General features: G+C 37.6%; 1 protein-coding gene across 3 annotated transcripts in view; it reads right to left on the bottom strand.

Moving 5' to 3' along the window:
* The window catches only part of ccdc88b (coiled-coil domain containing 88B), a 231135-nt gene that overhangs the window by 128221 nt on the left and 75600 nt on the right, over positions 1-27314 (bottom strand). For all 3 annotated transcript variants that reach the window (XM_061930450.2, XM_061930449.2, XM_072912467.1), the window contains 4 exons: positions 23365-23523; positions 13787-13933; positions 6204-6372; positions 5902-6017 (listed from right to left, as the gene is read on the bottom strand). In XM_061930450.2, coding sequence (XP_061786434.1) covers positions 5902-6017; positions 6204-6372; positions 13787-13933; positions 23365-23523 — 591 coding nt within the window. The remainder of the gene's footprint in view (positions 1-5901; positions 6018-6203; positions 6373-13786; positions 13934-23364; positions 23524-27314) is intronic.

Genomic DNA, 27314 nt, shown 5'->3' on the forward strand with positions numbered 1-27314 from the left:
ACCCGCTTTTTTGTCATATGTGTAGCTATGATAAAGGACATGTTTTATTATTCATAGTTTGCTTAACAGTAAATATGCTATGAGTGACCAGACGTCCCAGATCAAAACTGGGAATATAATCCCAGAGAAGGGTCAGCTATTTTTAAGTTGAAGAAACAATATGATTAGGTTATATATACATGTGTATATCCTACATACATATGAAGCATTCTAGTGCATTCTGACAAAATAATGAAGACAAAATAGAACATTTCATAGGTTTGCAGAGAACTATATACAATATGCACACTGAACCAATAGTAATAGTTAATCTGTTAAATCTTACTTGTGAAAAGTAATCCCCCGATTCCTATTTTCAACAGTCTGATCATTTGAGCAGGAAAACGCTGAACATCGTCTTTGTTTTCTACCTGTCAACTGTCATTTTAGTATCTTTGTTTTCTCCCTGTCAACTGTCGGTTTAGCATCTTCGTTTTTTACCTGTCAACTGTCAGTTTAGCATCTTTGTTTTCTACCAGTCAACTGTCAGTTTAGCATCTTTGTTTTCTACCAGTCAACTGTCAGTTTAGCATCTTTGTTTTCTACCTGTCAACTGTCAGTTTAGCATCTTTGTTTTCTACCAGTCAACTGTCAGTTTAGCATCTTTGTTTTCTACCAGTCAACTGTCAGTTTAGCATCTTTGTTTTCTACCTGTCAACTGTCAGTTTAGCATTTGTGTTTTCTACCTGTCAACTGTCATTTTAGTATTTTTGTTTTCTACCTGTCAACTGTCAGTTTAGCATCTTTGTTTCCTACCAGTCAACTGTCAGTTTAGCATCTTTGTTTTCTACCTGTCCACTGTCAGTTTAGCATCTTCGTTTTCTACCTGTCAACTGTCAGTTTAGCATCTTCGTTTTCTACCTGTCAACTGTCAGTTTAGCATCTTTGTTTTCTACCTGTCAACTGTCAGTTTAGCATCTTTGTTTTCTACCTGTCAACTATCAGTTTAGCATCTTTGTTTTCTACCTGTCAACTGTCAGTTTAGCATTTGTGTTTTCTACCTGTCAACTGTCAGTTTAACATCTTTGTTTTCTACCTGTCAACTGTCAGTTTAGCATCTTTGTTTTCTACCTGTCAACTGTCAGTTTAGCATCTTTTTTTTCTACCTGTCAACTGTCAGTTTAGCATCTTTGTTTTCTACCTGTCAACAGTCAGTTTAGCATCTTTGTTTTCTACCTGTCAACTGTCAGTTTAGCATCTTTGTTTCCTACCAGTCAACTGTCAGTTTAGCATCTTTGTTTTCTACCTGTCCACTGTCAGTTTAGCATCTTCGTTTTCTACCTGTCAACTGTCAGTTTAGCATCTTCGTTTCTACCTGTCAACTGTCAGTTTAGCATCTTTGTTTTCTACCTGTCAACTGTCAGTTTAGCATCTTTGTTTTCTACCTGTCAACTGTCAGTTTAGCATCTTCGTTTTCTACCTGTCAACTGTCAGTTTAGCATTTGTGTTTTCTACCTGTCAACTGTCAGTTTAACATCTTTGTTTTCTACCTGTCAACTGTCAGTTTAGCATCTTTGTTTTCTACCTGTCAACTGTCAGTTTAGCATCTTTTTTTTCTACCTGTCAACTGTCAGTTTAGCATCTTTGTTTTCTAACTGTCAGTTTAGCATCTTTGTTTTCTACCTGTCAACTGTCAGTTTAGCATCTTTGTTTTCTACCTGTCAACTGTCAGTTTAGCATCTTTGTTTTCTACCAGTCAACTGTCAGTTTAGCATCTTTGTTTTCTACCTGTCAACTGTCAGTTTAGCATCTTTGTTTTCTACCTGTCAACTGTCAGTTTAGCATCTTTTTTTTCTACCAGTCAACTGTCAGTTTAGCATTTGTGTTTTCTACCTGTCAACTGTCAGTTTAGCATCTTTGTTTTCTACCTGTCAACTGTCAGTTTAGCATCTTTGTTTTCTACCTGTCAACTGTCAGTTTAGCATCTTTGTTTTCTACCAGTCAACTGTTAGTTTAGCATCTTTTTTTTCTATCAGTCAACTGTCAGTTTAGCATCTTTGTTTTCTACCTGTCAACTGTCAGTTTAGCATCTTTGTTTTCTACCAGTCAACTGTCAGTTTAGCATATTTGTTTTCTACCTGTCAACTGTCAGTTTAGCATATTTGTTTTCTACCTGTCAACTGTCAGTTTAGCATCTTTGTTTTCTACCTGTCAACTGTCAGTTTAGCATCTTTGTTTTCTACCTGTCAACTGTCAGTTTAGCATCTTTGTTTTCTACCAGTCAACTGTTAGTTTAGCATCTTTTTTTTCTATCAGTCAACTGTCAGTTTAGCATCTATGTTTTCTACCAGTCAACTGTCAGTTTAGCATCTTTGTTTTCTCCCTGTCAACTGTCAGTTTAGCATATTTGTTTTCTACCTGTCAACTGTCAGTTTAGCATCTTTGTTTTCTACCAGTCAACTGTCAGTTTAGCATATTTGTTTTCTACCTGTCAACTGTCAGTTTAGCATATTTGTTTTCTACCTGTCAACTGTCAGTTTAGCATCTTTGTTTTCTACCTGTCAACTGTCAGTTTAGCATCTTTGTTTTCTACCTGTCAACTGTCAGTTTAGCATCTTTGTTTTCTACCAGTCAACTGTTAGTTTAGCATCTTTTTTTTCTATCAGTCAACTGTCAGTTTAGCATCTATGTTTTCTACCAGTCAACTGTCAGTTTAGCATCTTTGTTTTCTCCCTGTCAACTGTCAGTTAAACATGTTTGTTTTTTACCTGTCAACTGTCAGTTTAGCATCTTTGTTTTCTACCTGTCAACTGTCAGTTTAGCATCTTTGTTTTCTACCAGTCAACTGTCAGTTTAGCATCTTTGTTTTCTACCTGTCAACTGTCAGTTTAGCATCTTTGTTTTCTACCAGTCAACTGTCAGTTTAGCATTTGTGTTTTCTACCTGTCAACTGTCAGTTTAGCATCTTTGTTTTCTACCTGTCAACTGTCAGTTTAGCATCTTTGTTTTCTACCTGTCAACTGTCAGTTTAGCATCTTTGTTTTCTACCAGTCAACTGTTAGTTTAGCATCTTTTTTTTCTATCAGTCAACTGTCAGTTTAGCATCTTTGTTTTCTACCTGTCAACTGTCAGTTTAGCATCTTTGTTTTCTACCAGTCAACTGTCAGTTTAGCATATTTGTTTTCTACCTGTCAACTGTCAGTTTAGCATATTTGTTTTCTACCTGTCAACTGTCAGTTTAGCATCTTTGTTTTCTACCTGTCAACTGTCAGTTTAGCATCTTTGTTTTCTACCTGTCAACTGTCAGTTTAGCATCTTTGTTTTCTACCAGTCAACTGTTAGTTTAGCATCTTTTTTTTCTATCAGTCAACTGTCAGTTTAGCATCTATGTTTTCTACCAGTCAACTGTCAGTTTAGCATCTTTGTTTTCTCCCTGTCAACTGTCAGTTAAACATGTTTGTTTTTTACCTGTCAACTGTCAGTTTAGCATCTTTGTTTTCTACCTGTCAACTGTCAGTTTAGCATCTTTGTTTTCTACCAGTCAACTGTCAGTTTAGCATCTTTGTTTTCTACCTGTCAACTGTCAGTTTAGCATCTTTGTTTTCTACCAGTCAACTGTCAGTTTAGCATCTTTGTTTTCTACCTATCAACTGTCAGTTTAGCATCTTTGTTTTCTACCAGTCAACTGTCAATTTAGCATCTTTGTTTTCTAACAGTCAACTGTCAGTTTAGCATCTTTGTTTTCTACGTGTCAACTGTCAGTTTAGCATCTTTGTTTTCTACCAGTCAACTGTCAGTTTAGGCTGCTCGTCGGCTCCTCATCACCACTTCAAGATGGCGGCCGAATTTCTCGCGTCACCGCAGCCAATGCTGCATCTACTTATAACATGTCTATGACTGTAAACACATTGGCATTGACATTTCAACATCGCTGGCAAACGCGAAGTATTTGTAGTATTTCTAGACTCTAAAAAAAGCATTTGATACGGTCAATCATGACATTTTAATTTCAAAACTAACTCAATTCAACGTATCCAAACAGTCATTGTCCTGGTTTGAGTCATATCTAAAGGGCCGTGAACAATGTGTCACCATTAAAATGTGAGATCTTCCTTCCGCAAAATTGAAAGAGGGATACCTCAGGGTAGTGTCTTGGGACCGATACTATTCAGTCTATACATCAATGACCTACCAGTATATATATATATATATATATATATATATATATATATATATATATATATATATATATATATATATATATATATATATATATATACAAACCCCGCTTCCATATGAGTTGGGAAATTGTGTTAGATGTAAATATAAACTGAATACAATGATTTGCAAATAATTTTCAACCCATATTCAGTTGAATGCACTACAAAGACAACATATTTGATGTTCAAACTCATAAACTTTTTTTTTTTTTGCAAATAACAAGTAACTTAGAATTTCATGACTGCAACACGTGCCAAAGTAGTTGGGAAAGGGCATGTTCACCACTGTGTTACATGGCCTTTCCTTTTAACAACACTCAGTACACGTTTGGGAACTGAGGAGACACATTTTTTAACCTTTAAGGTGGAATTCTTTCCCATTCTTGCTTGATGTACAGCTTAAGTTGTTCAACAGTCCGGGGGTCTCCGTTGTGCTATTTTAGGCTTCATAATGCGCCACACATTTTCAATGGGAGACAGGTCTGGACTACAGGCAGGCCAGTCTAGTACCCGCACTCTTTTACTATGAAGCCACGTTGATGTAACACGTGGCTTGGCATTGTCTTGCTGAAATAAGCAGGGGCGTCCATGGTAACGTTGCTTGGATGGCAACATATGTTGCTCCAAAACCTGTATGTACCTTTCAGCATTAATGGCGCCTTCATAGATGTGTAAGTTACCCATGTCTTGGGCACTAATACACCCCCGTACCATCACAGATGCTAGCTTTTCAACTTTGCGCCTATGACAATCCGGATGGTTCTTTTCCTCTTTGGTCAGGAGGACACGACGTCCACAGTTTCCAAAAATAATTTGAAATGTGGACTCGTCAGACCACAGAACACTTTTCCACTTTGTATCAGTCCATCTTAGATGAGCTCAGGCCCAGCGAAGCTGACGGCGTTTCTGGGTGTTGTTGATAAACGGTTTTTGCCTTGCATAGGAGAGTTTTAACTTGCACTTACACATGTAGCTACCAACTGTAGTTACTGACAGTGGGTTTCTGAAGTGTTCCTGAGCCCATGTGGTGATATCCTTTACACACTGATGTCGCTTGTTGATGCAGTACAGCCTGAGGGATCGAAGGTCACGGGCTTAGCTGCTTACGTGCAGTGATTCCTCCAGATTCTCTGAACCCTTTGATGATATTACGGAGCGTAGATGGTGAAATCCCTAAATTCCTTGCAATAGTTGGTTGAAAAAGGTTTTTCTTAAACCGTTCAACAATTTTCTCACGCATTTGTTGACAAAGTGGTGACCCTCGCCCCATCCTTGTTTGTGAATGACTGAGCATTTCATGGAATCTCCTTTTATACCCAATCATGGCACCCACCTGTTCCCACTTTGCCTGTTCACCTGTGGGATGTTCCAAATAAGTGTTTGATGAGCATTCCTCAACTTTATCAGTATTTATTGCCACCTTTCCCAACTTCTTTGTCACATGTTGCTGGCATTAAATTCTAAAGGTAATGATTATTTGCAAAAAAATAAACAATGTTTATCAGTTTGAACATCAAATATGTTGTCTTTGTAGCATATTCAACTGAATATGGGTTGAAAATGATTTGCAAATCATTGTATTCCGTTTATATTTACATCTAACACAATTTCCCAACTCATATGGAAACGGGGTTTGTAATTCATAACCCAGTTGAACTCTCCGAGTAAGGATAATTTTTATAGGCATCACAGTCGTGCTGACCTCCTGCTGGGCCTGCAGCTCCTCCAAACGTCTCCGAAGCTGCTGGTTCTCCTGCTCTGCTCCCAGCAGCCTCAGCGCCGACGCCTCGCCCACTTCCACGCTCAGCGGCTTGTGGTCTGAATACATCAACAACACCCGAGAGCATGAAAAAAGAGCTGATGTGGGAAAGCGTAGAAATTGATATCGCGCTATTTCTTCATGATTGATAACCCGTGAGCCGATCCTAACCGCGGCATATTTCCTCTTATCAGTTAATTAGACTGTCCTAAGTGACAAGGTGCATGACAAGCTGGAGCTCTGACCAATCAGCTCCCTCAGCTCCTCGTCGGAGTCCTCCGCTGATTGGAGGAAGCGGCGGTGAGAAAGAGCGCTGAAGCCGCCGCCGCTGCCGCCGCACTGCCGCAGGTACGCCTCCAGGCTTATGTTCATCTCCAGCAGCTCGTCAACGCGCTGCCTCTCGGTGTCACGCTCCTACACGTTCATGATCAGATAAACACGACTCAGGTTGGGTCTACACAAGTCTTCACGGCTAGGAGGGGAAAAACTTCAACATTCAGCGTAAAAAAGTTGCTATTTGCTAAACAGCCTTATCCAGTCGCGATCAAAAGTTTTCATAAACTTGTAAAGAACATAACGTCATGGCTGTCTTGAGTTTAGTAGGCATGGTGTTCCTGGGATTAAAGGCCTCACCTTTTCTCCTCCAAACATGTTGCTGGGTATTGTGGCCAAACAGCTCCATTTTTGTTTCATCTGACATCACATGGACAAAGATAAGACCTTCTGGAGGAAAGTTCTGTGGTCAGATGAAACAAAAATGGAGCTGTTTGGCCACAATACCCAGCAATATGTTTGGAGGAGAAAAGGAACACTATGCCTACCGTCAAGCATGGTGGTCGTAGTATTATGCTCTGGGCCTGTTTTGCTGCCAATGGAACTGGTGCTTTAAATGGGACAATGAAAAAGGAATATTACAAGCTAAAATCCAATTTTTTTTGGTGATTTAACCCCCAATTCCATCCCTTGATGCTGAGTGCCAAACAGGGAGGTAATGGCTCCCATTTTTTTTATAGTCTTTGGTATGACTCGGTTTGAACTCACGACCGAGGGCGGACACTGAGCAGGCTGAGAAGGTGATTTATTCCAATGACAAAAATAGAAAACGTGCCGGAAGCTGTGGAAAAGCTTAACAAAGAGACTAGAAACCAAGGCAGCAAGCAAGAAGCTAGTAAATATAAACTTGCATGAAAATAAATACCATAAAAAGACTGCCGGGAAGGGGAGCATCCCGACCACTAATCGGAGGCAAGTGAAGAAAATCAGCACCCATGGCAACTAAGAAAACGAACAACGGTGCTGAAACAGAAACTAAGGATATGGCAAATGAAACATAACGGATCGTGACACGGTTGGTAAATATGTAACTCACAAATGAAGGAAACATGGCCTTAAGTGTCAAATTGTCAACGTGACAAAGAAGTTCAACTGTCAGAAATGAAATTGAAGCCTGTGAAACATGAGGGATCACCTGTAGACAGGTTACACAGGTATACACCTTGCATGTTCAGGAATAATGTACTGTACAGTAGGTGCAAGGAATAATATACTGTACAGTAGGTGCAAGGAATAATGGACAGTACAGTAGGTGCAAGGAATAATATACTGTACAGTAGGTGCAAAGAATAATAAACTGTACAGTAGGTGCAAGGAATAATACAGTAGGTGCAAGGAATAATATACTGTACAGTTGGTGCAAGGAATAATATACTGTACAGTAGGTGCAAGGACAAATATACTGTACAGTAGGTGCAAAGAATAATATACTGTACAGTAGGTGCAAGGAATAATATACTGTACAGTAGGTGCAAATAATAATATACTGTACAGTAGGTGCAAGGAATAATACAGTAGGTGCAAGGAATAATATACTGTACAGTTGGTGCAAGGAATAATATACTGTACAGAAGGTGCAAGGACAAATATACTGTACAGTAGGTGCAAAGAATAATATACTGTACAGTAGGTGCAAGGAATAATATACTGTACAGTAGGTGCAAGGAATACTATACTGTACAGTAGGTGCAAATAATAATATACTGTACAGTAGGTGCAAGGAATAATACAGTAGGTGCAAGGAATAATATACTGTACAGTTGGTGCAACGAATAATACACTGTACAGTAGGTGCAAATAAGTATATACTGTACAGTAGGTGCAAGGAATAATATACTGTATGATAAGTGCAAGGAATAATACAGTAAGTGCAAGGAATAATATACTGTACAGTAGGTGCAAAGAATAATATACTGTACAGTAGGTGCAAGGAATAATACAGTAAGTGCAAGGAATACTGCACTGTACAGTAGGTGCAAGGAATAATACAGTAGGTGCAAGCAATAACGCACTGTACAGTAGGTGCAAGGAACAATATACTGTACAGTAGGTGCAAAAGATAATATACTGTATAGTAGGTGCAAGGAATGACACACTGTACAGTAGGTCTAAAGAAGAATATACTGTACAGTAGGTGCAAGGAATAATACACTGTACAGTAGGTGCAAGGAATACTATACTGTACAGCAGGTGCAAAGAATAATATACTGTACAGTAGGTGCAAGGAATAATACAGTAGTTGCAAGGAATAATATACTGTACAGTAGGTGCAAGGAATAATACAGTAGGTGCAATGAATAATATACTGTGCAGTAGGTGCAAAGAATAATACACTGTACAGTTGGTGCAAAGAATAAAACAGTAGGTGCAATGAATAATGCACTGTACAGTAGGTGCAAGGAATAATACTATAGGTGCAAGGAATAATATACTGTACAGTAGGTGCAAGGAATAATACAGTAGGTGCAATGAATAATACAGTAGGTGCAAGGAATGATATACTGTACAGTAGGTGCAAGGAATAATATACTGTACAGTAGGTGCAAGGAATAATGTACAGTACAGTAGGTGCAAGGAATAATATACTGTACAGTAGGTGCAAAGAATAATAAACTGTACAGTAGGTGCAAGGAATAATACAGTAGGTGCAAGGAATAATATACTATACAGTAAGTGCAAAGAATAATATACTGTACAGTTGGTGCAAGGAATAATATACTGTACAGAAGGTGCAAGGACAAATATACTGTACAGTAGGTGCAAAGAATAATATACTGTACAGTATGTGCAAGGAATAATATACTGTACAGTAGGTGCAAGGATTACTATACTGTACAGTAGGTGCAAATAATAATATACTGTACAGTAGGTGCAAGGAATAATACAGTAGGTGCAAGGAATAATAAACTGTACAGTAGGTGCAAAGAAGAATATACTATACAGTTGGTGCAACGAATAATACAGTAGGTGCAAGGAATAATATACTGTACAGTAGGTGCAAGGAATAATATACTGTATGATAAGTGCAAGGAATAATACAGTAAGTGCAAGGAATAATATACTGTACAGTAGGTGCAAAGAATAATATACTGTACAGTAGGTGCAAGGAATAATACAGTAAGTGCAAGGAATACTACACTGTACAGTAGGTGCAAGGAATAATACAGTAGGTGCAAGCAATAACACACTGTACAGTAGGTGCAAGGAACAATATACTGTACAGTAGGTGCAAAAGATAATATACTGTGTAGTAGGTGCAAGGAATGACACACTGTACAGTAGGTCTAAAGAAGAATATACTGTACAGTAGGTGCAAGGAATAATACACTGTACAGTAGGTGCAAGGAATACTATACTGTACAGCAGGTGCAAAGAATAATATACTGTACAGTAGGTGCAAGGAATAATACAGTAGGTGCAAGGAATAATATACTGTGCAGTAGGTTCAAAGAATAATACACTGTACAGTTGGTGCAAAGAATAAAACAGTAGGTGCAATGAATAATGCACTGTACAGTAGGTGCAAGGAATACTATACTGTGCAGCAGGTGCAAAGAATAATATACTGTACAGTAGGTGCAAGGAATAATACAGTAGGTGCAAGGAATAATATACTGTACAGTAGGTGCAAGGAATAATACAGTAGGTGCAAGGAATAATATACTGTGCAGTAGGTGTAAAGAATAATACACTGTACAGTTGGTGCAAAGAATAAAACAGTAGGTGCAATGAATAATGCACTGTACAGTAGGTACAAGGAATAATACCATAGGTGCAAGGAAAAATATACTGTACAGTAGGTGCAAGGAATAATACAGTAGGTGCAATGAATAATACAGTAGGTGCAAGGAATGATATACTGTACAGTAGGTGCAAGGAATAATATACTGTACAGTAGGTGCAAGGAATAATGTACAGTACAGTAGGTGCAAGGAATAATATACTGTACAGTAGGTGCAAAGAATAATAAACTGTACAGTAGGTGCAAGGAATAATACAGTAGGTGCAAGGAATAATATACTATACAGTAAGTGCAAAGAATAATATACTGTACAGTTGGTGCAAGGAATAATATACTGTACAGAAGGTGCAAGGACAAATATACTGTACAGTAGGTGCAAAGAATAATATACTGTACAGTAGGTGCAAGGAATAATATACTGTACAGTAGGTGCAAGGAATACTATACTGTACAGTAGGTGCAAATAATAATATACTGTACAGTAGGTGCAAGGAATAATACAGTAGGTGCAAGGAATAATATACTGTACAGTTGGTGCAACGAATAATACACTGTACAGTAGGTGCAAAGAAGTATATACTGTACAGTAGGTGCAAGGAATAATATACTGTATGATAAGTGCAAGGAATAATACAGTAAGTGCAAGGAATAATATACTGTACAGTAGGTGCAAAGAAGAATATACTGTACAGTTGGTGCAACGAATAATACACTGTACAGTAGGTGCAAAGAAGTATATACTGTACAGTAGGTGCAAGGAATAATATACTGTATGATAAGTGCAAGGAATAATACAGTAAGTGCAAGGAATAATATACTGTACAGTAGGTGCAAAGAATAATATACTGTATGATAAGTGCAAGGAATAATACAGTAAGTGCAAGGAATAATATACTGTACAGTAGGTGCAAAGAATAATATACTGTACAGTAGGTGCAAGGAATAATATACTGTACAGTAGGTGCAAAGAAGAATATACTATACAGTAGGTGCAACGAATAATACAGTAGGTGCAAGGAATAATATACTGTACAGTAGGTGCAAGGAATAATATACTGTATGATAAGTGCAAGGAATAATACAGTATGTGCAAGGAATAATATACTGTACAGTAGGTGCAAAGAATAATATACTGTACAGTAGGTGCAAGGAATAATACAGTAGGTGCAAGCAATAACGCACTGTACAGTAGGTGCAAGGAATAATACACTGTACAGTAGGTGCAAGGAATACTATACTGTACAGCAGGTGCAAAGAATAATATACTGTACAGTAGGTGCAAGGAATAATACAGTAGGTGCAAGGAATAATATACTGTGCAGTAGGTGCAAAGAATAATACACTGTACAGTTGGTGCAAAGAATAAAACAGTAGGTGCAATGAATAATGCACTGTACAGTAGGTGCAAGGAATAATACAGTAGGTGCAATGAATAATACAGTAGGTGCAAGGAATGATATACTGTACAGTAGGTGCAAGGAATAATACAGTAGGTGCAATGAATAATACAGTAGGTGCAAGGAATGATACAGTAGGTGCAAGGAATAATATACTGTACAGTAGGTGCAAGGAATAATACAGTAGGTGCAAGGAATGATATACTGTACAGTAGGTGCAAGGAATAATACAGTAGGTGCAATGAATAATACAGTAGGTGCAAGGAATGATACAGTAGGTGCAAGGAATAATATACTGTACAGTAGATGCAAGGAATAATACACTGTACAGTTGGTGCAAGGAATAATACAGTAGGTGCAAGGAATAATATACTGTACAGTAGGTGCAAAGAATAATATACTGTACAGTAGGTGCAAGGAATAATACACTGTACAGTTGGTGCAAGGAATAATACAGTAGGTGCAAGGAATAATATACTGTACAGTAGGTGCAAGGAATAATACACTGTACAGTAGGTGCAAGGAATAATACAGTAGGTGCAAGGAATAATACAGTAGGTGCAAGGAATAATATACTGTGCAGTAGGTGCAAGGAATAATACAGTAGGTGCAAGGAATAATACAGTAGGTGCAAGGAATAATATACTGTACAGTAGGTGCAAGGAATAATACAGTAGGTGCAAGGAATAATACAGTAGGTGCAAGGAATAATATACTGTGCAGTAGGTGCAAAGAATAATACACTGTACAGTAGGTGCAAGGAATAAAACAGTAGGTGCATTGAATAATGCACTGTACAGTAGGTGCAAGGAATAATATACTGTGCAGTAGGTGCAAAGAATAAACTACTGTATAGTAGGTGCAAAGAATAATATACTGTAGAGTAGGTGCAAGGAATAATACACTGTACAGTGGGTGCAAGGAATAATATACTGTACAGTTGGTGCAAAGAAGTATATACTGTACAGTAGGTGCAAGGAATAATACCGAAGGTGCAAGGAATAATATACTGTACAGTAGGTGCAAGGAATAAGACAGTAGGTGCAAGGAATAATGCACTGTACAGTAGGTGCAAGGAACAATATACTGTACAGTAGGTGCAAAGAATAATATACTGTATAGTAGCTGCAAAAAATAATATACTGTAGAGAAGGTGCAAGGAATAATACACTGTACAATAGGTGCAAAAAAAGAATATACTGTACAGTAGGTGCAAGGAATAATACACTGTACAGTAGGTGCAAGGAATACTATACTGTACAGTAGGTGCAAAGAATAATATACTGTACAGTAGGTGCAAGGAATAATACAGTAGGTGCAAGGAACAATATACTGTACAGTAGGTGCAAGGAATAATACACTGTACAGTAGGTGCAAGGAATACTATACTGTACAATAGGTGCAAAAAAAGAATATACTGTACAGTAGGTGCAAGGAATAATACACTGTACAGTAGGTGCAAGGAATACTATACTGTACAATAGGTGCAAAAAAAGAATATACTGTACAGTAGGTGCAAGGAATAATACACTGTACAGTAGGTGCAAGGAATACTATACTGTACAGTAGGTGCAAAGAATAATATACTGTACAGTAGGTGCAAGGAATAATACAGTAGGTGCAAGGAACAATATACTGTACAGTAGGTGCAAAGAATAATATACTGTATAGTAGCTGCAAATAATAATATACTGTAGAGAAGGTGCAAGGAATAATACACTGTACAATAGGTGCAAAGAAGAATATACTGTACAGTAGGTGCAAGAAAATAATACACTGTACAGTAGGTGCAAGGAATACTATACTGTACAGTAGGTGCAAAGAATAATATACTGTACAGTAGGTGCAAGGAATAATACAGTAGGTGCAAGGAATAATATACTGTACAGTAGGTGCAAATAATAATATACTGTACAGTAGGTGCAAGGAATAATATACTGTATAGTAGCTGCAAATAATAATATACTGTAGAGAAGGTGCAAGGAATAATATACTGTACAGTAGGTGCAAGGAATAATACAGTAGGTGCAAGGAATAATAATGTAGGTGAAAGAATAATATACTGTACAGTAGGTGCATCCCCCAATCATCTTCCGTCTATGAAGCCATTAGTTGGCCCTCGCAGCATGGCGGCATCATCAGTGGGGATCTAATAGTGATTACTCTTGTCCGCATGCAAAAGGTCACAAGATGGCGAGGGCGAGCTGTAATCTTGGTAAGTGTGGCCAGGTGAGCGGAACTCTGTAGCAGCCTGGCTTGAGCAGCAGATGTGCCATTTTACAAACCAATGAAGCGCAATGAGAGAGCAAGTGACCTCTTCTTAGTTTATGTTCCACAGCCAGTCAACACCACCCACCGCTTCTACGTCCATCATGCGCTGACGCAGCAGAAGGTTGTCCTTCTCCAGCTCCCTCAGTGAGGAGCATCGCGCCCTGGCGTCGGCCAGCTGGCCTTCCAGAAGACCTTTGGTCTCCTGCAGCGCTGCACACAGCTGCTGCTGCTCCTGTAAAAAAAAAAAAAAAAAAAATCGGCACAAGTAACGGTAAAATAGCGGCAGCTGCGGTTGCCAGGAATTCACCATAAAATATAGAATATTTAAAAATATAGAACATTACGGTATGTTGATGTTGAACATGTTCATTTTACGTTGATAACTGTTTTGCTCAGGGTAGACGACTATGAAATAAACTGATAACCTGTTTGCAAAAAAAAACTATGGAATGTACGGCAAAATACTGGCAGCTGTGGTTGCCAGGAAGTGACCATAAAACAAATTGGGGACAACTTTAGTGTTGCCAATCAGCCTATCCCCAGGTGCATGTCTTTAGAGGTGGGAGGAGCCTATCCCCAGGTGCATGTCTTTAGAGCAGGGGTCGGCAACCCGCGGCTCCGGAGCCGCATGCGGCTCTTTGATCACTCTGATGCGGCTCAGCAGCTTACTTGCTGAACCCCCCAATTTTCCCGTGAGACTTCCGGATTTCAGTGCCTCTCGCAGAAAACTCCCGGGATTAATATTCACAGATTTTCACCCTTACAGATATAATAAGGGCGTGCTATGATGGTACAACATTCGGCGCCCTCTACAATCTGTATTAACAGCGTGCCAGCCTAACAATTGTTATACAACATACATCTTCTGCTTGCACTCGTACATGACAGCAAGGCATACTTGGTCAACAGCCACACAGGTTACACTGACGGTGACCATATAAAACAACTTTAACACTCTTACTAATAATGCGCCACACTTTGAACCAAAATCAAACAAGAATGACAAACACATTTCGGGAGAACATCTGCACCTTAACACAACATAAACACAACAGAACAAACACCCAGAATCCCATGCAGCCCTAACTCTTCCGGGATGCATTATACACCCCTGCTACCACCAAACCCCGCCCCTACCCCAAGCCTGCTCCCTCACACATCAACCCCCCCACCCCCTCTCTCTCTCTGTGCGACGGTTGAGGTGGGCGGGGTTTGGTAGCGGGGGTGTATAATGTATCCCGGAAGAGTTAGGGCTGTATGGGATTCTGGGTATTTGTCCTGTTGTGTTTATGTTGTGTTACAGTACAGATGTTCTCCCGAAATGTGTTTGTCATTCTTGTTTGGTGTGGGTTCACAGTGTGGCGCATTATTAGTAAGAGTGTTAAAGTTTTTTTTATACCGCCACCGTCAGTGTAACCTGTGTGGTTGTTGAGTAAGTATGCCTTGCTGTCACCTATGTGAGCGAGCGGAAGCCCCATATAACATGTGGCTGATCAGGCACGCTGGTTGTAGAGGGCGCTATATGCTGTACCTTCACGGCACGCATGACGCTGACAAGCGCTATTCATAGAAAGACTTGCGTAATGCTCCAGCTTAAAATTTCCATATAAAGGTGTGGGCAGCGTGTCTGAGACCCCTGATTTATACATAGCACAAAGCAAAAAAAAACTTTGTATGCAGTGTTATTTCATTTAAAATTTTAAAAGTTTTTGCGGCTCCCATTGTTTTCTATAATTTGTGAAACTGGTCAAAATGGCTCTTTGACTGGTAAAGGTTGCCGACCCCTGCTTTAGAGGAAGCCGGAGAACCCGGCGAGAACCCACGCAGTCACAGAGAGAACATGCAAACGCCACACTCAAAGACCCCTGGCCCGGGAATCGAACCCAGGGCTTCCTCATTGTGAGGCACGAGCGCGAACCGCTGCTCTATAATCCCTCCCTGTCACCTAGACTAGCACCTGCAAAATGGCGGTGTTTCCGAGACATTTGAGAGGTACGTGAGGATTTTACCTTGAAAAGTATTTGTACAACCTTTCACTGGTTAACTCACATGTTCCCGCAACTCCTTCCTTTAAAGTGAGTTATTGAAAATGTGCCTTTAACGCTCCATGTCTGCTAAATAGCTGCTTGCAAGCAGTTCCAACACACTTAAACCATACTTGCCAACAGTGTTGGGACTAACGCGTTACAAAGTTACTGTAACGCCGTTAGTTTCGGCGGTAACTAGTAATCTAACGCGTTATTTTTTTTATTCAGTAACTCGGTTACCGTTACTACATGATGCGTTACTGCGTTATTTTACGTTATTTTTCATGTAGTATCGGATAGAAACAGAAGATCTGAGTGTGTTTTATTGCAGCGGTGGAAAAGAAAAAGCGTGCTTTGTGTGGGTGGGGGCGGGGGGGACTCCCATACCGCAGTTGAGGAGCGCAAGGGAGACGTTCCTCCAGGGTCTATGTACGTCTTCGGGGCTAACAACCTTCACTTTACCCGGCAGTGGGTCTTTACAGCTGAGGGTAAATGACAAGACGGGCGGTTTGTTGCAACTTTGTGACTTTATTGGACGCAGCCATCCACCAAGCTAGAGCACCTGCACGCACTCACTCACTGTCGCCGCTCGCTCACCTCTCTCGCCCACTCACTCACTGACGTCACTCACCTCACATGCTGTCATATCCACACGCACACACACACACACACACACACACACACACACACACACACACACACACACACACACACACACATACGCGACTCTCATAACAACTAACAAGACACCATGGCGAAGCCAGAAGTCGAGTTTTTTTAACATGGAGACATTCTCAATACTTTTCTTTGGTCGAGCACAAAGAAAATAACATTTTAGTTAAATGTAAGTTGTGTCTTGGATCAAAGATCCTATCTACTTAAAGTTAAAGTTAAAGTGCCATTATGTTGCAGCTATTTAAAATAGTTTTGTCAATTTGTTCTGGCCTGAAATAAATTGGCTTTTTGAAACATATCTTTGTCTTTGTGTGTTGTATGTAGAGCACATTGCTTAGCAGAGTTCAGTGATGCAAATGCATGTCAAGTTGATCAACACATTGTATTATTCTCCAGTGCAATAACAGTAATGAAATGAAGGCTAAAAGGGCATTAATGGGAGCCTTAAAAAAAGGGGGAAAAAAGAAGTAACTAAATAGTTACTTTTCACTGTAACGCATTACTTTTTGGTGTAAGTAACTGAGTTAGTAACTGAGTTACTTTTGAAATAAAGTAACTAGTAACTGTAACTAGTTACTGGTTTTCAGTAACTAACCCAACACTGCTTGCCAACCCTCCCGGATTTTCCGGGAGACTCCCGAAATTCAGCGCCTCTCCCAAAAACCTCCCGGGACAAATTTTCTCCCGAAAATCTCCCGAAATTCAGGCGGAGCTGGAAGCCACGCCCCCTCCAGCTCCATACGGACCTGAGTGACGTGTCAACAGCCTATATTCACGTCCGCTTTCCCACAATATAAACAGCGTGCCTGCCCAAACACGTTATAACTGTAGAATGATGGAGGGCGAGTTCTTGGTTTCTTATGTGGGTTTATTGTTAGGCAGTTTCATTAACGTCCTCCCAGCGCGGCAACAACACACAACAACAGCAGTCATGTTTTATTCTACCGTAAAGCAGTTTGTCTGCCGTAAACAGCAATGTTGTAGTAATATATTGAGTTGGAGGCAATAAACAGGCGAGGTGATGAAGTACGTCTCTTTACTGTAGACTTCAGAACAGACTCAACACACTTGACATCAGGTGCGCAACATCACGTAAATCGTTGGCCAACCAAAAAGTAACCCCAGTACACTATAGCCAACATTCACCAGGAGATGGCAACAGACAAACATAGATCACTCTATTAGATTCCTCCCCTTTTAGAAATGTAGAAGTTACTCAAAATAAAATATAATAAAATAAATATATACATATATATATATATATAGCTAGAATTCACTGAAAGTCAAGTATTTCTTATATATATATGTATATATATATATATATATATATATATATATATATATATATATATATATATATATATATATATCCATATATGAAATACTTGACATGGTGAATTCTAGCTGTAAATATACTCCTCCCCTCTTAGCCACGCCCCCAACCACGCCCCCGCCCCACCCCGACTACGCCCCCCAACGCCCAACCCCCACCTCCCGAAATCGGAGGTCTCAAGGTTGGCAAGTATGACTTAAACACACAGCCTGGTTCATCTCGACGCAGTTGACGTGACGCACATAGACATAACAACTCAAGCGACTTGCCACAAAAACACAAGATAACATGTTGTTTGCCAAAAGTAAACTATGCTACAAACCCCTAAAACAATTAAGGTATGATCTACAAACCCTGTTTCCATTTGAGTTGGGAAATTGTGTTAGATGTAAATATAAACGGAATACAATGATTTGCAAATCCTTTTCAACCCATATTCTATTGAATGCACTACAAAGACAAGATATTTGATGTTTAAACTCATAAACTTTTTTTTTTTTTTTTGCAAATAATCATTAACTTAGAATTTCATGGCTGCAACACGTGCCAAAGTAGTTGGGAAAGGGCATGTTCACCACTGTGTTACATGGCCTTTCCTTTTAAAGGGGAACATTATCACCAGACCTATGTAAGCGTCAATATATACCTTGATGTTGCAGAAAAAATACCTTTTTTTTTTAACCGATTTCCGAACTCTAAATGGGTGAATTTTGGCGAATTACAAGCCTTTCTATTATTCGCTCTCGGAGCGATGACGTCACAACGAAGCAATCCGCCATTTTCTCAAACACATTACAAACACCGAGTCAAATCAGCTCTGCTATTTTCCGTTTTTTCGACTGTTTTCCATACCTTGGAGACATCATGCCTCGTCGGTGTGTTGTCGGAGGGTGTAACAACACGAACAGGGACGGATTCAAGTTGCACCAGTGGCCCAAAGATGCGAAAGTGGCTAGAAATTGGACGTTTGTTCCGCACACTTTACCGACGAAAGCTATGCTACGACAGAGATGGCAAGAATGTGTGGATATCCTGCGACACTCAAAGCAGATGCATTTCCAACGATAAAGTCAAAGAAATCTGCCGCCAGACCCCCAGGAAAAGAGAGTGGATGAGGGTATGTCTACAGAATATATTAATTGATTAAAATTGGGCTGTCTGCACTCTCAAAGTGCATGTTGTTGCCAAATGTATTTCATATGCTGTAAACCTAGTTCATAGTTGTTAGTTTCCTTTAATGCCAAACAAACACATACCAATCGTTGGTTAGAAGGCGATCGCCGAATTCGTCCTCGCTTTCTCCCGTGTCGCTGGCTGTCGTGTCGTTTTCGTCGGTTTCGCTTGCATACGGTTCAAACCGATATGGCTCAATAGCTTCAGTTTCTTCTTCAATTTCGTTTTCGCTACCTGCCTCCACACTACAACCATCCGTTTCAATACATTTGTAATCTGTTGAACCGCTTAAGCCGCTGAAATCCGAGTCTGAATCCGAGCTAATGTCGCTATATCTTGCTGTTCTATGCGCCATTTTTGTTTGTATTGTCATCACTATGTGACGTCACAGGAAAATGGACGGGTGTTTATAACGTTGGTTAAAATCAGGCACTTTGAAGCTTTTTTTAGGGATATTGCGTGATGGGTAAAATTTTGAAAAAAACTTCGAAAAATAAAATAAGCCACTGGGAACTGATTTTTAATGGTTTTAACCCTTCTGAAATTGTGATAATGTTCCCCTTTAAACACACAGCCTGGTTCATCTCGACGCAGTTGACGTGACGCACATAGACATAACAACTCAAGCAACTTCCCACAATAACACAAGATAACATGTTGTTTGCCAAAAGTAAACCATGCTACAAACCCCTAAAACATGGGTGTCAAACTCTGGCCCGCGGGCCAAATTTGGGGGAGGGGCAGGGTTTGGAGGTAGCGGGGGTGTATATTGTAGCGTCCAGGTGTTGTGCCGGATAATGCACCCCTGGCGTAGAATGCACCCCCTGACAAGAGTATTATGTCAACTAAAGCCCACACTTAAAGTTTCCACATGCAAGATTGAATCTATTTAAAAAAGTTATTTAATAAGAAGCCAAAAGTGCAAAAACAATAATGTTCGTGTTGGAGGAGTTGTGAATGAATGAAATATGAAATCCGTGCTGCAGTCGCTGCTGGGCCACAGCGACTGCAGCACGGATTTCATATACAGTACAGTAGGTGCAAGGAATAATATACTGTACAGTAGGTGCAAGGAAAAATATACTGTACAGTACATGCAAAGACTAATACACTGTACAGTAGGTTGTTGGAGGAGTTGTGAATGAATGAAATATGAAATCCGTGCTGCAGTCGCTGCTGGGCCACAGCGACTGCAGCAAAAGTTACTTGAGTAAATGTAACTAAGTAAAAGTCGTGTTTTTTCTACAAAAATTACTCAAGTAAAAAGTATATTGCATTAAAACTATTTTGTCAAATACAATGTATCCAAAAAATACTTAAGTAAATGCAACTCAGTAAAAGTCGTGTTTTATTCCACAAAAATACTTAAGTAAAGGTAAAAAGTATATTGCATTAAAATTATTTTGTCAAGTACAATTTATCCAAAAGTTACTTGAGTAAATGTAACTAAGTAAAAGTTGTGTTTTCTCTACAAAAATTACTTAAGTAAAAAGTATATTGCATTAAAACTATTTTGTCAAGTACAATGTATCCAAAAAATACTTTAGTAAATGCAACTAAGTAAAAGTCGTGTTTTATTCCACAAAAATACTTAAGTAAAAAGTATATTGCATTAAAACTATTTTGTCAAGTACAATGGATCCAAAAAATACTTAAGTAAATGCAACTAAGTAAAAGTCGTGTTTCATTCCACAAAAATACTTAAGTAAAATGTATATTGCATTAAACTATTTTGTCAAGTACAATGGATCCAAAAAATACTTTAGTAAATGCAACTAAGTAAAAGTCGTGTTTTATTCCACAAAAATACTTAAGTAAAGGTAAAAAGTATATTGCATTAAAATTATTTTGTCAAGTACAATTTATCCAAAAGTTAGTTGAGTAAATGTAACTAAGTAAAAGTTGTGTTTTCTCTACAAAAATTACTTAAGTAAAAAGTATATTGCATTAAACTATTTTGTCAAGTACAATGGATCCAAAAAATACTTAAGTAAATGCAACTAAGTAAAAGTTGTGTTTTATTCCACCAAAATACTTAAGTAAAAAGTATATTGCTTTAAAACTATTTTTCAAGTACAATGTATCCAAAAAATACTTAAGTAAAGGCAACTAAGTAAAAGTCGTGTTTTATTCCACAAAAATACTTAAGTAAAAAGTATATTGCATTAAAACTATTTTGTCAAGTACAATGGATCCAAAAAATACTTAAGGAAATGCAACTAAGTAAAAGTCGTGTTTTATTCCACAAAAATACTTAAGTAAAGGTAAAAAGTATATTGCATTAAAATTATTTTGTCAAGTACAATTTATCCAAAAGTTACTTGAGTAAATGTAACTAAGTAAAAGTTGTGTTTTCTCTACAAAAATTACTTAAGTAAAAAGTATATTGCATTAAACTATTTTGTCAAGTACAATGGATCCAAAAAATACTTAAGTAAATGCAACTAAGTAAAAGTTGTGTGTTATTCCACAAAAATACTTAAGTAAAAAGTATATTGCATTAAAACTATTTTGTCAAGTACAATGTATCCAAAAAATACTTAAGTAAATGCAACTAAGTAAAAGTCATGTTTTATTCCACAAAATTACTTAAGTAAAAAGTATATTGCATTAAAACTATTTTGTCAAGTACAATGTATCCAAAAAATACTTTAGTAAATGCAACTAAGTAAAAGTCGTGTTTTATTCCACAAAAATACTTAAGTAAAAAGTATATTGCATTAAAACTATTTTGTCAAGTACAATGTATCCAAAAAATACTTAAGTAAATGCAACTAAGTAAAAGTCATGTTTTATTCCACAAAATTACTTAAGTAAAAAGTATATTGCATTAAAACTATTTTGTCAAGTACAATATATCCAAAAAATACTTTAGTAAATGCAACTAAGTAAAAGTCGTGTTTTATTCCACAAAAATACTTAAGTAAAAAGTATATTGCATTAAAAATATTTTGTCAAGTACAATGGATCCAAAAAATACTTAAGTAAATGCAACTAAGTAAAAGTCGTGTTTTATTCCACAAAAATACTTAAGTAAAATGTATATTGCATTAAACTATTTTGTCAAGTACAATGGATCCAAAAAATACTTTAGTAAATGCAACTAAGTAAAAGTCGTGTTTTATTCCACAAAAATACTTAAGTAAAGGTAAAAAGTATATTGCATTAAAATTATTTTGTCAAGTACAATTTATCCAAAAGTTAGTTGAGTAAATGTAACTAAGTAAAAGTTGTGTTTTCTCTACAAAAATTACTTAAGTAAAAAGTATATTGCATTAAACTATTTTGTCAAGTACAATGGATCCAAAAAATACTTAAGTAAATGCAACTAAGTAAAAGTCGTGTTTTATTCCACAAAAATACTTAAGTAAAGGTAAAAAGTATATTGCATTAAAATTATTTTGTCAAGTACAATTTATCCAAAAGTTACTTGAGTAAATGTAACTAAGTAAAAGTTGTGTTTTCTCTACAAAAATTACTTAAGTAAAAAGTATATTGCATTAAACTATTTTGTCAAGTACAATGGATCCAAAAAATACTTAAGTAAATGCAACTAAGTAAAAGTTGTGTGTTATTCCACAAAAATACTTAAGTAAAAAGTATATTGCATTAAAACTATTTTGTCAAGTACAATGTATCCAAAAAATACTTTAGTAAATGCAACTACCGGTAAGTAAAAGTCATGTTTTATTCCACAAAAATACTTAAGTAAAAAGTATATTGCATTAAAACTATTTTGTCAAGTACAATGTATCCGAAAAATACTTAAGTAAATGCAACTAAGTAAAAGTCATGTTTTATTCCACAAAAATACTGAAGTAAAAAGTATATTGCACTAACACTATTTTGTCAAGTACAATGTATCCAAAAAATACTTAAGTAAATGCAACTAAGTAAAAGTCGTGTTTTTTCTACAAAAAATACTTAAGTAAAGGTAAAAAGTATATTGCATTAAAACTATTTTGTCAAGTACAATGTATCCAAAAAGTACTTTAGTAAATGCAACTAAGTAAAAGTCGTGTTTTTTGTACAAAAAATACTTACGTAAAAAGTATATTGCTTTAAAACTATTTTGTCAAGTACAATGTATCCAAAAGTAACTTAAGTAAATGTAACAGAGTAAACAACAAAGTATCATTAAATGTAAACAAGACTAGCATGCTTGGTTGGCCTAGTTAGTAGCTGAAGACAACCTAAATGATCTCCGTGCTCGTTGTAACATAGTAACTTTAAGATGTGTAGCGAAGCCTGGTGTGTATTCTTTTTTTTTTTACATGGAGGAAAGTCATCCTTTGAGCTAATCCAGGCTAGCAAAGTGTGATGTTTCACAAGCTGTACTTAAAGGGAATCGAGTTGCTTGGAAACCAAACCTGTTCTCTCCTCCCTGCTTTTGTAAGGAGGTTCCATGTACCAGCACCATGACATGGTGTCGACTCACAGGTGTGTGTGTCTTACCTTGAGCTGAGTGCGTGTCATCTCCAGGCCGTGCAGCCGCTGTTTGCAGCTCTGGACTTCATGCTGGAGATGCTCGGCCCGTGCAGCTCGCTCACGAACACAATCCAGCTCGTCCCGCATGGCCCGCATGACCCTCGCCTCGTTCTGCAGGCTGCGGCTCTGCACAGATGTTTCATTCAAAGAAGTATTGACACGGGTATAAGACCACCCTGAATATAAACCAGCCACTCTTCAAGGCAAAATGCATCTTTTTTTAAAAGTCATGTATTTACCAAACCCAAAACCACATTGAGTAAATGGTAAATAAAAAGAGAATACAATAATTTGCAAATCCTTTTCGACTTATATTCAATTGAATAGACTGCAAAGACAAGATATTTCATGTTCACACTGAGAAACTTTGTTATTTTTTGCAAATAATCATGAACTTAGAATTTAATGGCAGCAACACATTGCAAAAAAGGCATTTTTACCACCGTGTTATATGGCCTTTCTTTTTAACAACACTCAGTAAAGGTTTGGGAACTGAGGAGACACATTTTTGAAGTGGAATTTTTTCCCATTCTTGCTTAAGTTTTTCAACAGTCTCCCTTCTGCTATTTTAGCCTTCATATTGCACCACACATTTTCAATGGCATCGTCTTGCTGAAATAAGCAGGGGCGTCCACGATAACAATATATGTTGCTCCACAGATGTGTAAGTTACCCATGCCTCGGACCCTAATACACCCCCATACCATCATATATACTATATATCAGTGGTTCTTAACCTGGGTTCGATCGAACCCTAGGGGTTCGGTGAGTCAGCCTCAGGGGTTCGGCAGACCCTCCGACGCGGAGGTCAAGACACGCCCGACTCATCGTTTAAATAAAAACTTCTCCCTGTCGGCGTATTATGGATACCCCCAAACAATGTTCCCTGTAATTTTCCATATGTGTGAGCAAACGCAAAAACTCCTTGATCATTCAGTGGAGCACATGTGAGCGACGTCAGACCTGCAGCACACCTGTCCCAAACCTGACTAAATAACAAGTTCAATGTTTTATTATTGTAATCAAATGACAGCAGTCATTTCCATGATATTATTTTTTTAATATAAGTGTTTTGGCCCATTTACAATGAATATAACATATTGTTTTTCATGAGTTGTGTACTAGTATTATATGTCTGCTTTGGAAATAATGTGTATACCTTTCAGATATCACATTTAGTTCCCACTGAAACATTCACATGTTGCACAATGAGATGTAAACATGGGATCAAGTGTACATTCCTGTAACTTTGTTTGTAAAATATATCTTTATTAGTATTTCTTTAATATAATAACATCATTTTATGATTACGGTTCGGTGAATGCACATATGAAACTGGTGGGGGTCGGTACCTCCAACAAGGTTAAGAACCACTGCTATATATGTATGTATATATGTATGTGTATATATATATACTATATATATATATATATATATATATATATATATATATATATATATATATATATATATATATATATATATATATATGTGTGTGTGTATATATATATGTATGTGTATATCACACATGCTGCCTTTTACACTTTGTGTATGGTTATTTTCCTCTTTAATCAGGAGGACTGGGTGTTGTTGATAAATGGCTTTGGCTTTTCATAGTAGAGTTTTAACTTGCACTTACGGATGTAGCGACCAACTGTAGTTACTGACAGTGGTTTTCTGAAGTGTCCCTGAGCCCATGTGGTGATATCCTTCACACACTGATGTGGCTTTTTGATGCAGTACCGCCTGAGGGATTGAATGTCACAGGCATTCAATGCTGGTTTTCAGCCTTGCCGCTTACGTGCAGTGATTTCTCCAAATTCTCTGAACCCTTTGATGATATTACGGAGCTTAGATGGTGAAATCCCTAAATTCCAGTTGGACATAACTCCTCCTCTGTTGTTGGCTAACTTCCTTTGTGGCACTTTTTTTGAGGCGGCTGCACCTGTCCAGGTGTGAGTGACAGGGAGAAAAGCGCATTTGGCGGCACCTGCAATGCGTACATCTATACATAGACCCCGCAATATAAATATTTATTAGAGATGTCCGATAATATCGGCCTGCCCGACAAATGCGTTAAAATGCAATATCGGAAAAAATTATCGATATCGGTTTTTTTATTATCGGTATCGTTTTTTTATTTATTTTTTATTTTTTATTTAATCAAAATAAAAAACACAAGATACACACTTCTTTCTGTTATTAATATTCTGGTTCTTACATTATATATCAATATATATCAATACAGTCTGCAGGGATACAGTCCGTAAGCACACATGATTGTGTGTGTGCAGCTGGTCCACTAATAGTACTAACCTTTAACAGTTAATTTTACAAATTGTCATTAATTACTAGTATCTATGTAACTGTTTTTATATTGTTTTACTTTCTTTTTTATTCAAGAAAATGTTTTTAATTTATTTATCTTATTTTATTATTATTTTTTAAAAGTACCTTACCTTCACCATACCTGGTTGTCCAAATTAGGCATAATAATGTGTTAATTCCACGACTGCATATATCGGTATTGGTTGATATCGGTATCGGTAATTAAAGAGTTGGACAATATCGGAATATCGGATATAGGCAAAAAGCCATTATCGGACATCCCTAATATTTATCAAACTTTTTACTCCAAAAAGAATACCGTGTTACATTTAAGTCAAGTACTTAAATGAGTCTAGTAAGCTAACATAAAATAGTTCAAAAAGCTTGACTGACAGAAAATAAGAATAAATAAAACTACTTTGCATTACTGATGATTAAACAAGACCCTTAGGGAGCACAATGATGAATAATGATTGAAAATGTATATATATTTTTTTTTTTGTATTATCTTTCAGTAATTCAGTTGTTTTGTACATTTTTTACAGAAAGTTAAAAGGGACAGATTCAATAAAAACCTATTTAAATAAGTACCTAAATGTATAATGAATTCATTAAATTGGAATTAAATACATATACGAGTTATTAAATGTGCCATTATTATATTGAATGTAAAAGTACATTTAATTGTTTTTAATTTAATTTATCAAATATTTCCCTATTTTTAATCATTTAATATTTTTGATTTAATTATTAAATTAATTCCTAATTGATTTAAGTATTTCGTGGTGTAATTATATTATGATTTATTTCATTGTTTCACGAACAAGTGAGTCAACGTTTCATTCATTCTTTGTATCTGTCAAACTCAGTGGGCGGGGCTTATAAGAATCTCATCCAATCACTGCTTTGCCTGCAACTTTGGAAGCATTTCAAAACATGGCGACTAAGGAGTATTTATAGATCTTTCAAGAGTTGGTGGTCAGTATTTTAGACCTTGCTGAATATTTGTTGTCGGAGTTGTTTCCCCCCTTTCAGACTAAAATATAACCAGCACTTCTCTGGTCGACAGGTGTAACAAATCAGGTGTTAGGACCCGCCCACTTTGACAACTGACTTTGACAGAAATTCATGTTCACCAAATAAACCAGTAAATGGTGAAATAATGAATTAAATCATTAGTGATTAAATTATTAATTCCTTTGAAAGGAAGATCAGCAGCTTTCTGCGGAAATGGCTGGGTCTCCCCCGCAGCCTCAACAGCGCTGCTCTGTACGGGACAAGCAACATCCTGCAGCTACCCTTCAGTGGACTTACTGAAGAATTCAAGGTGGCACGCACAAGAGAAGCCCTACAGTACAGAGACTCCAGGGACTGCAAGGTGTCATCAGCCGGGAAGGAAGTGGAAGGCAGAAAAGGCAGTGGAGGTGGCTGAGTCATGCCTTAGACAAAAGGCACTGGTTGGGGCCATAGCAACAGGGAGAGCAGGCTTGGGCTACTTCCCAAAGACCCAAGTCAGCCAGGCCCGGGGCAAAGACAGACGACATCTACTCCAGGAGGAGGTCCGAGCAGGCTTGGAGGAAGAGCGAGTG

Source organism: Nerophis lumbriciformis, linkage group LG36 (assembly GCF_033978685.3).
Source record: "Nerophis lumbriciformis linkage group LG36, RoL_Nlum_v2.1, whole genome shotgun sequence".
Taxonomy (NCBI): domain Eukaryota; kingdom Metazoa; phylum Chordata; class Actinopteri; order Syngnathiformes; family Syngnathidae; genus Nerophis; species Nerophis lumbriciformis.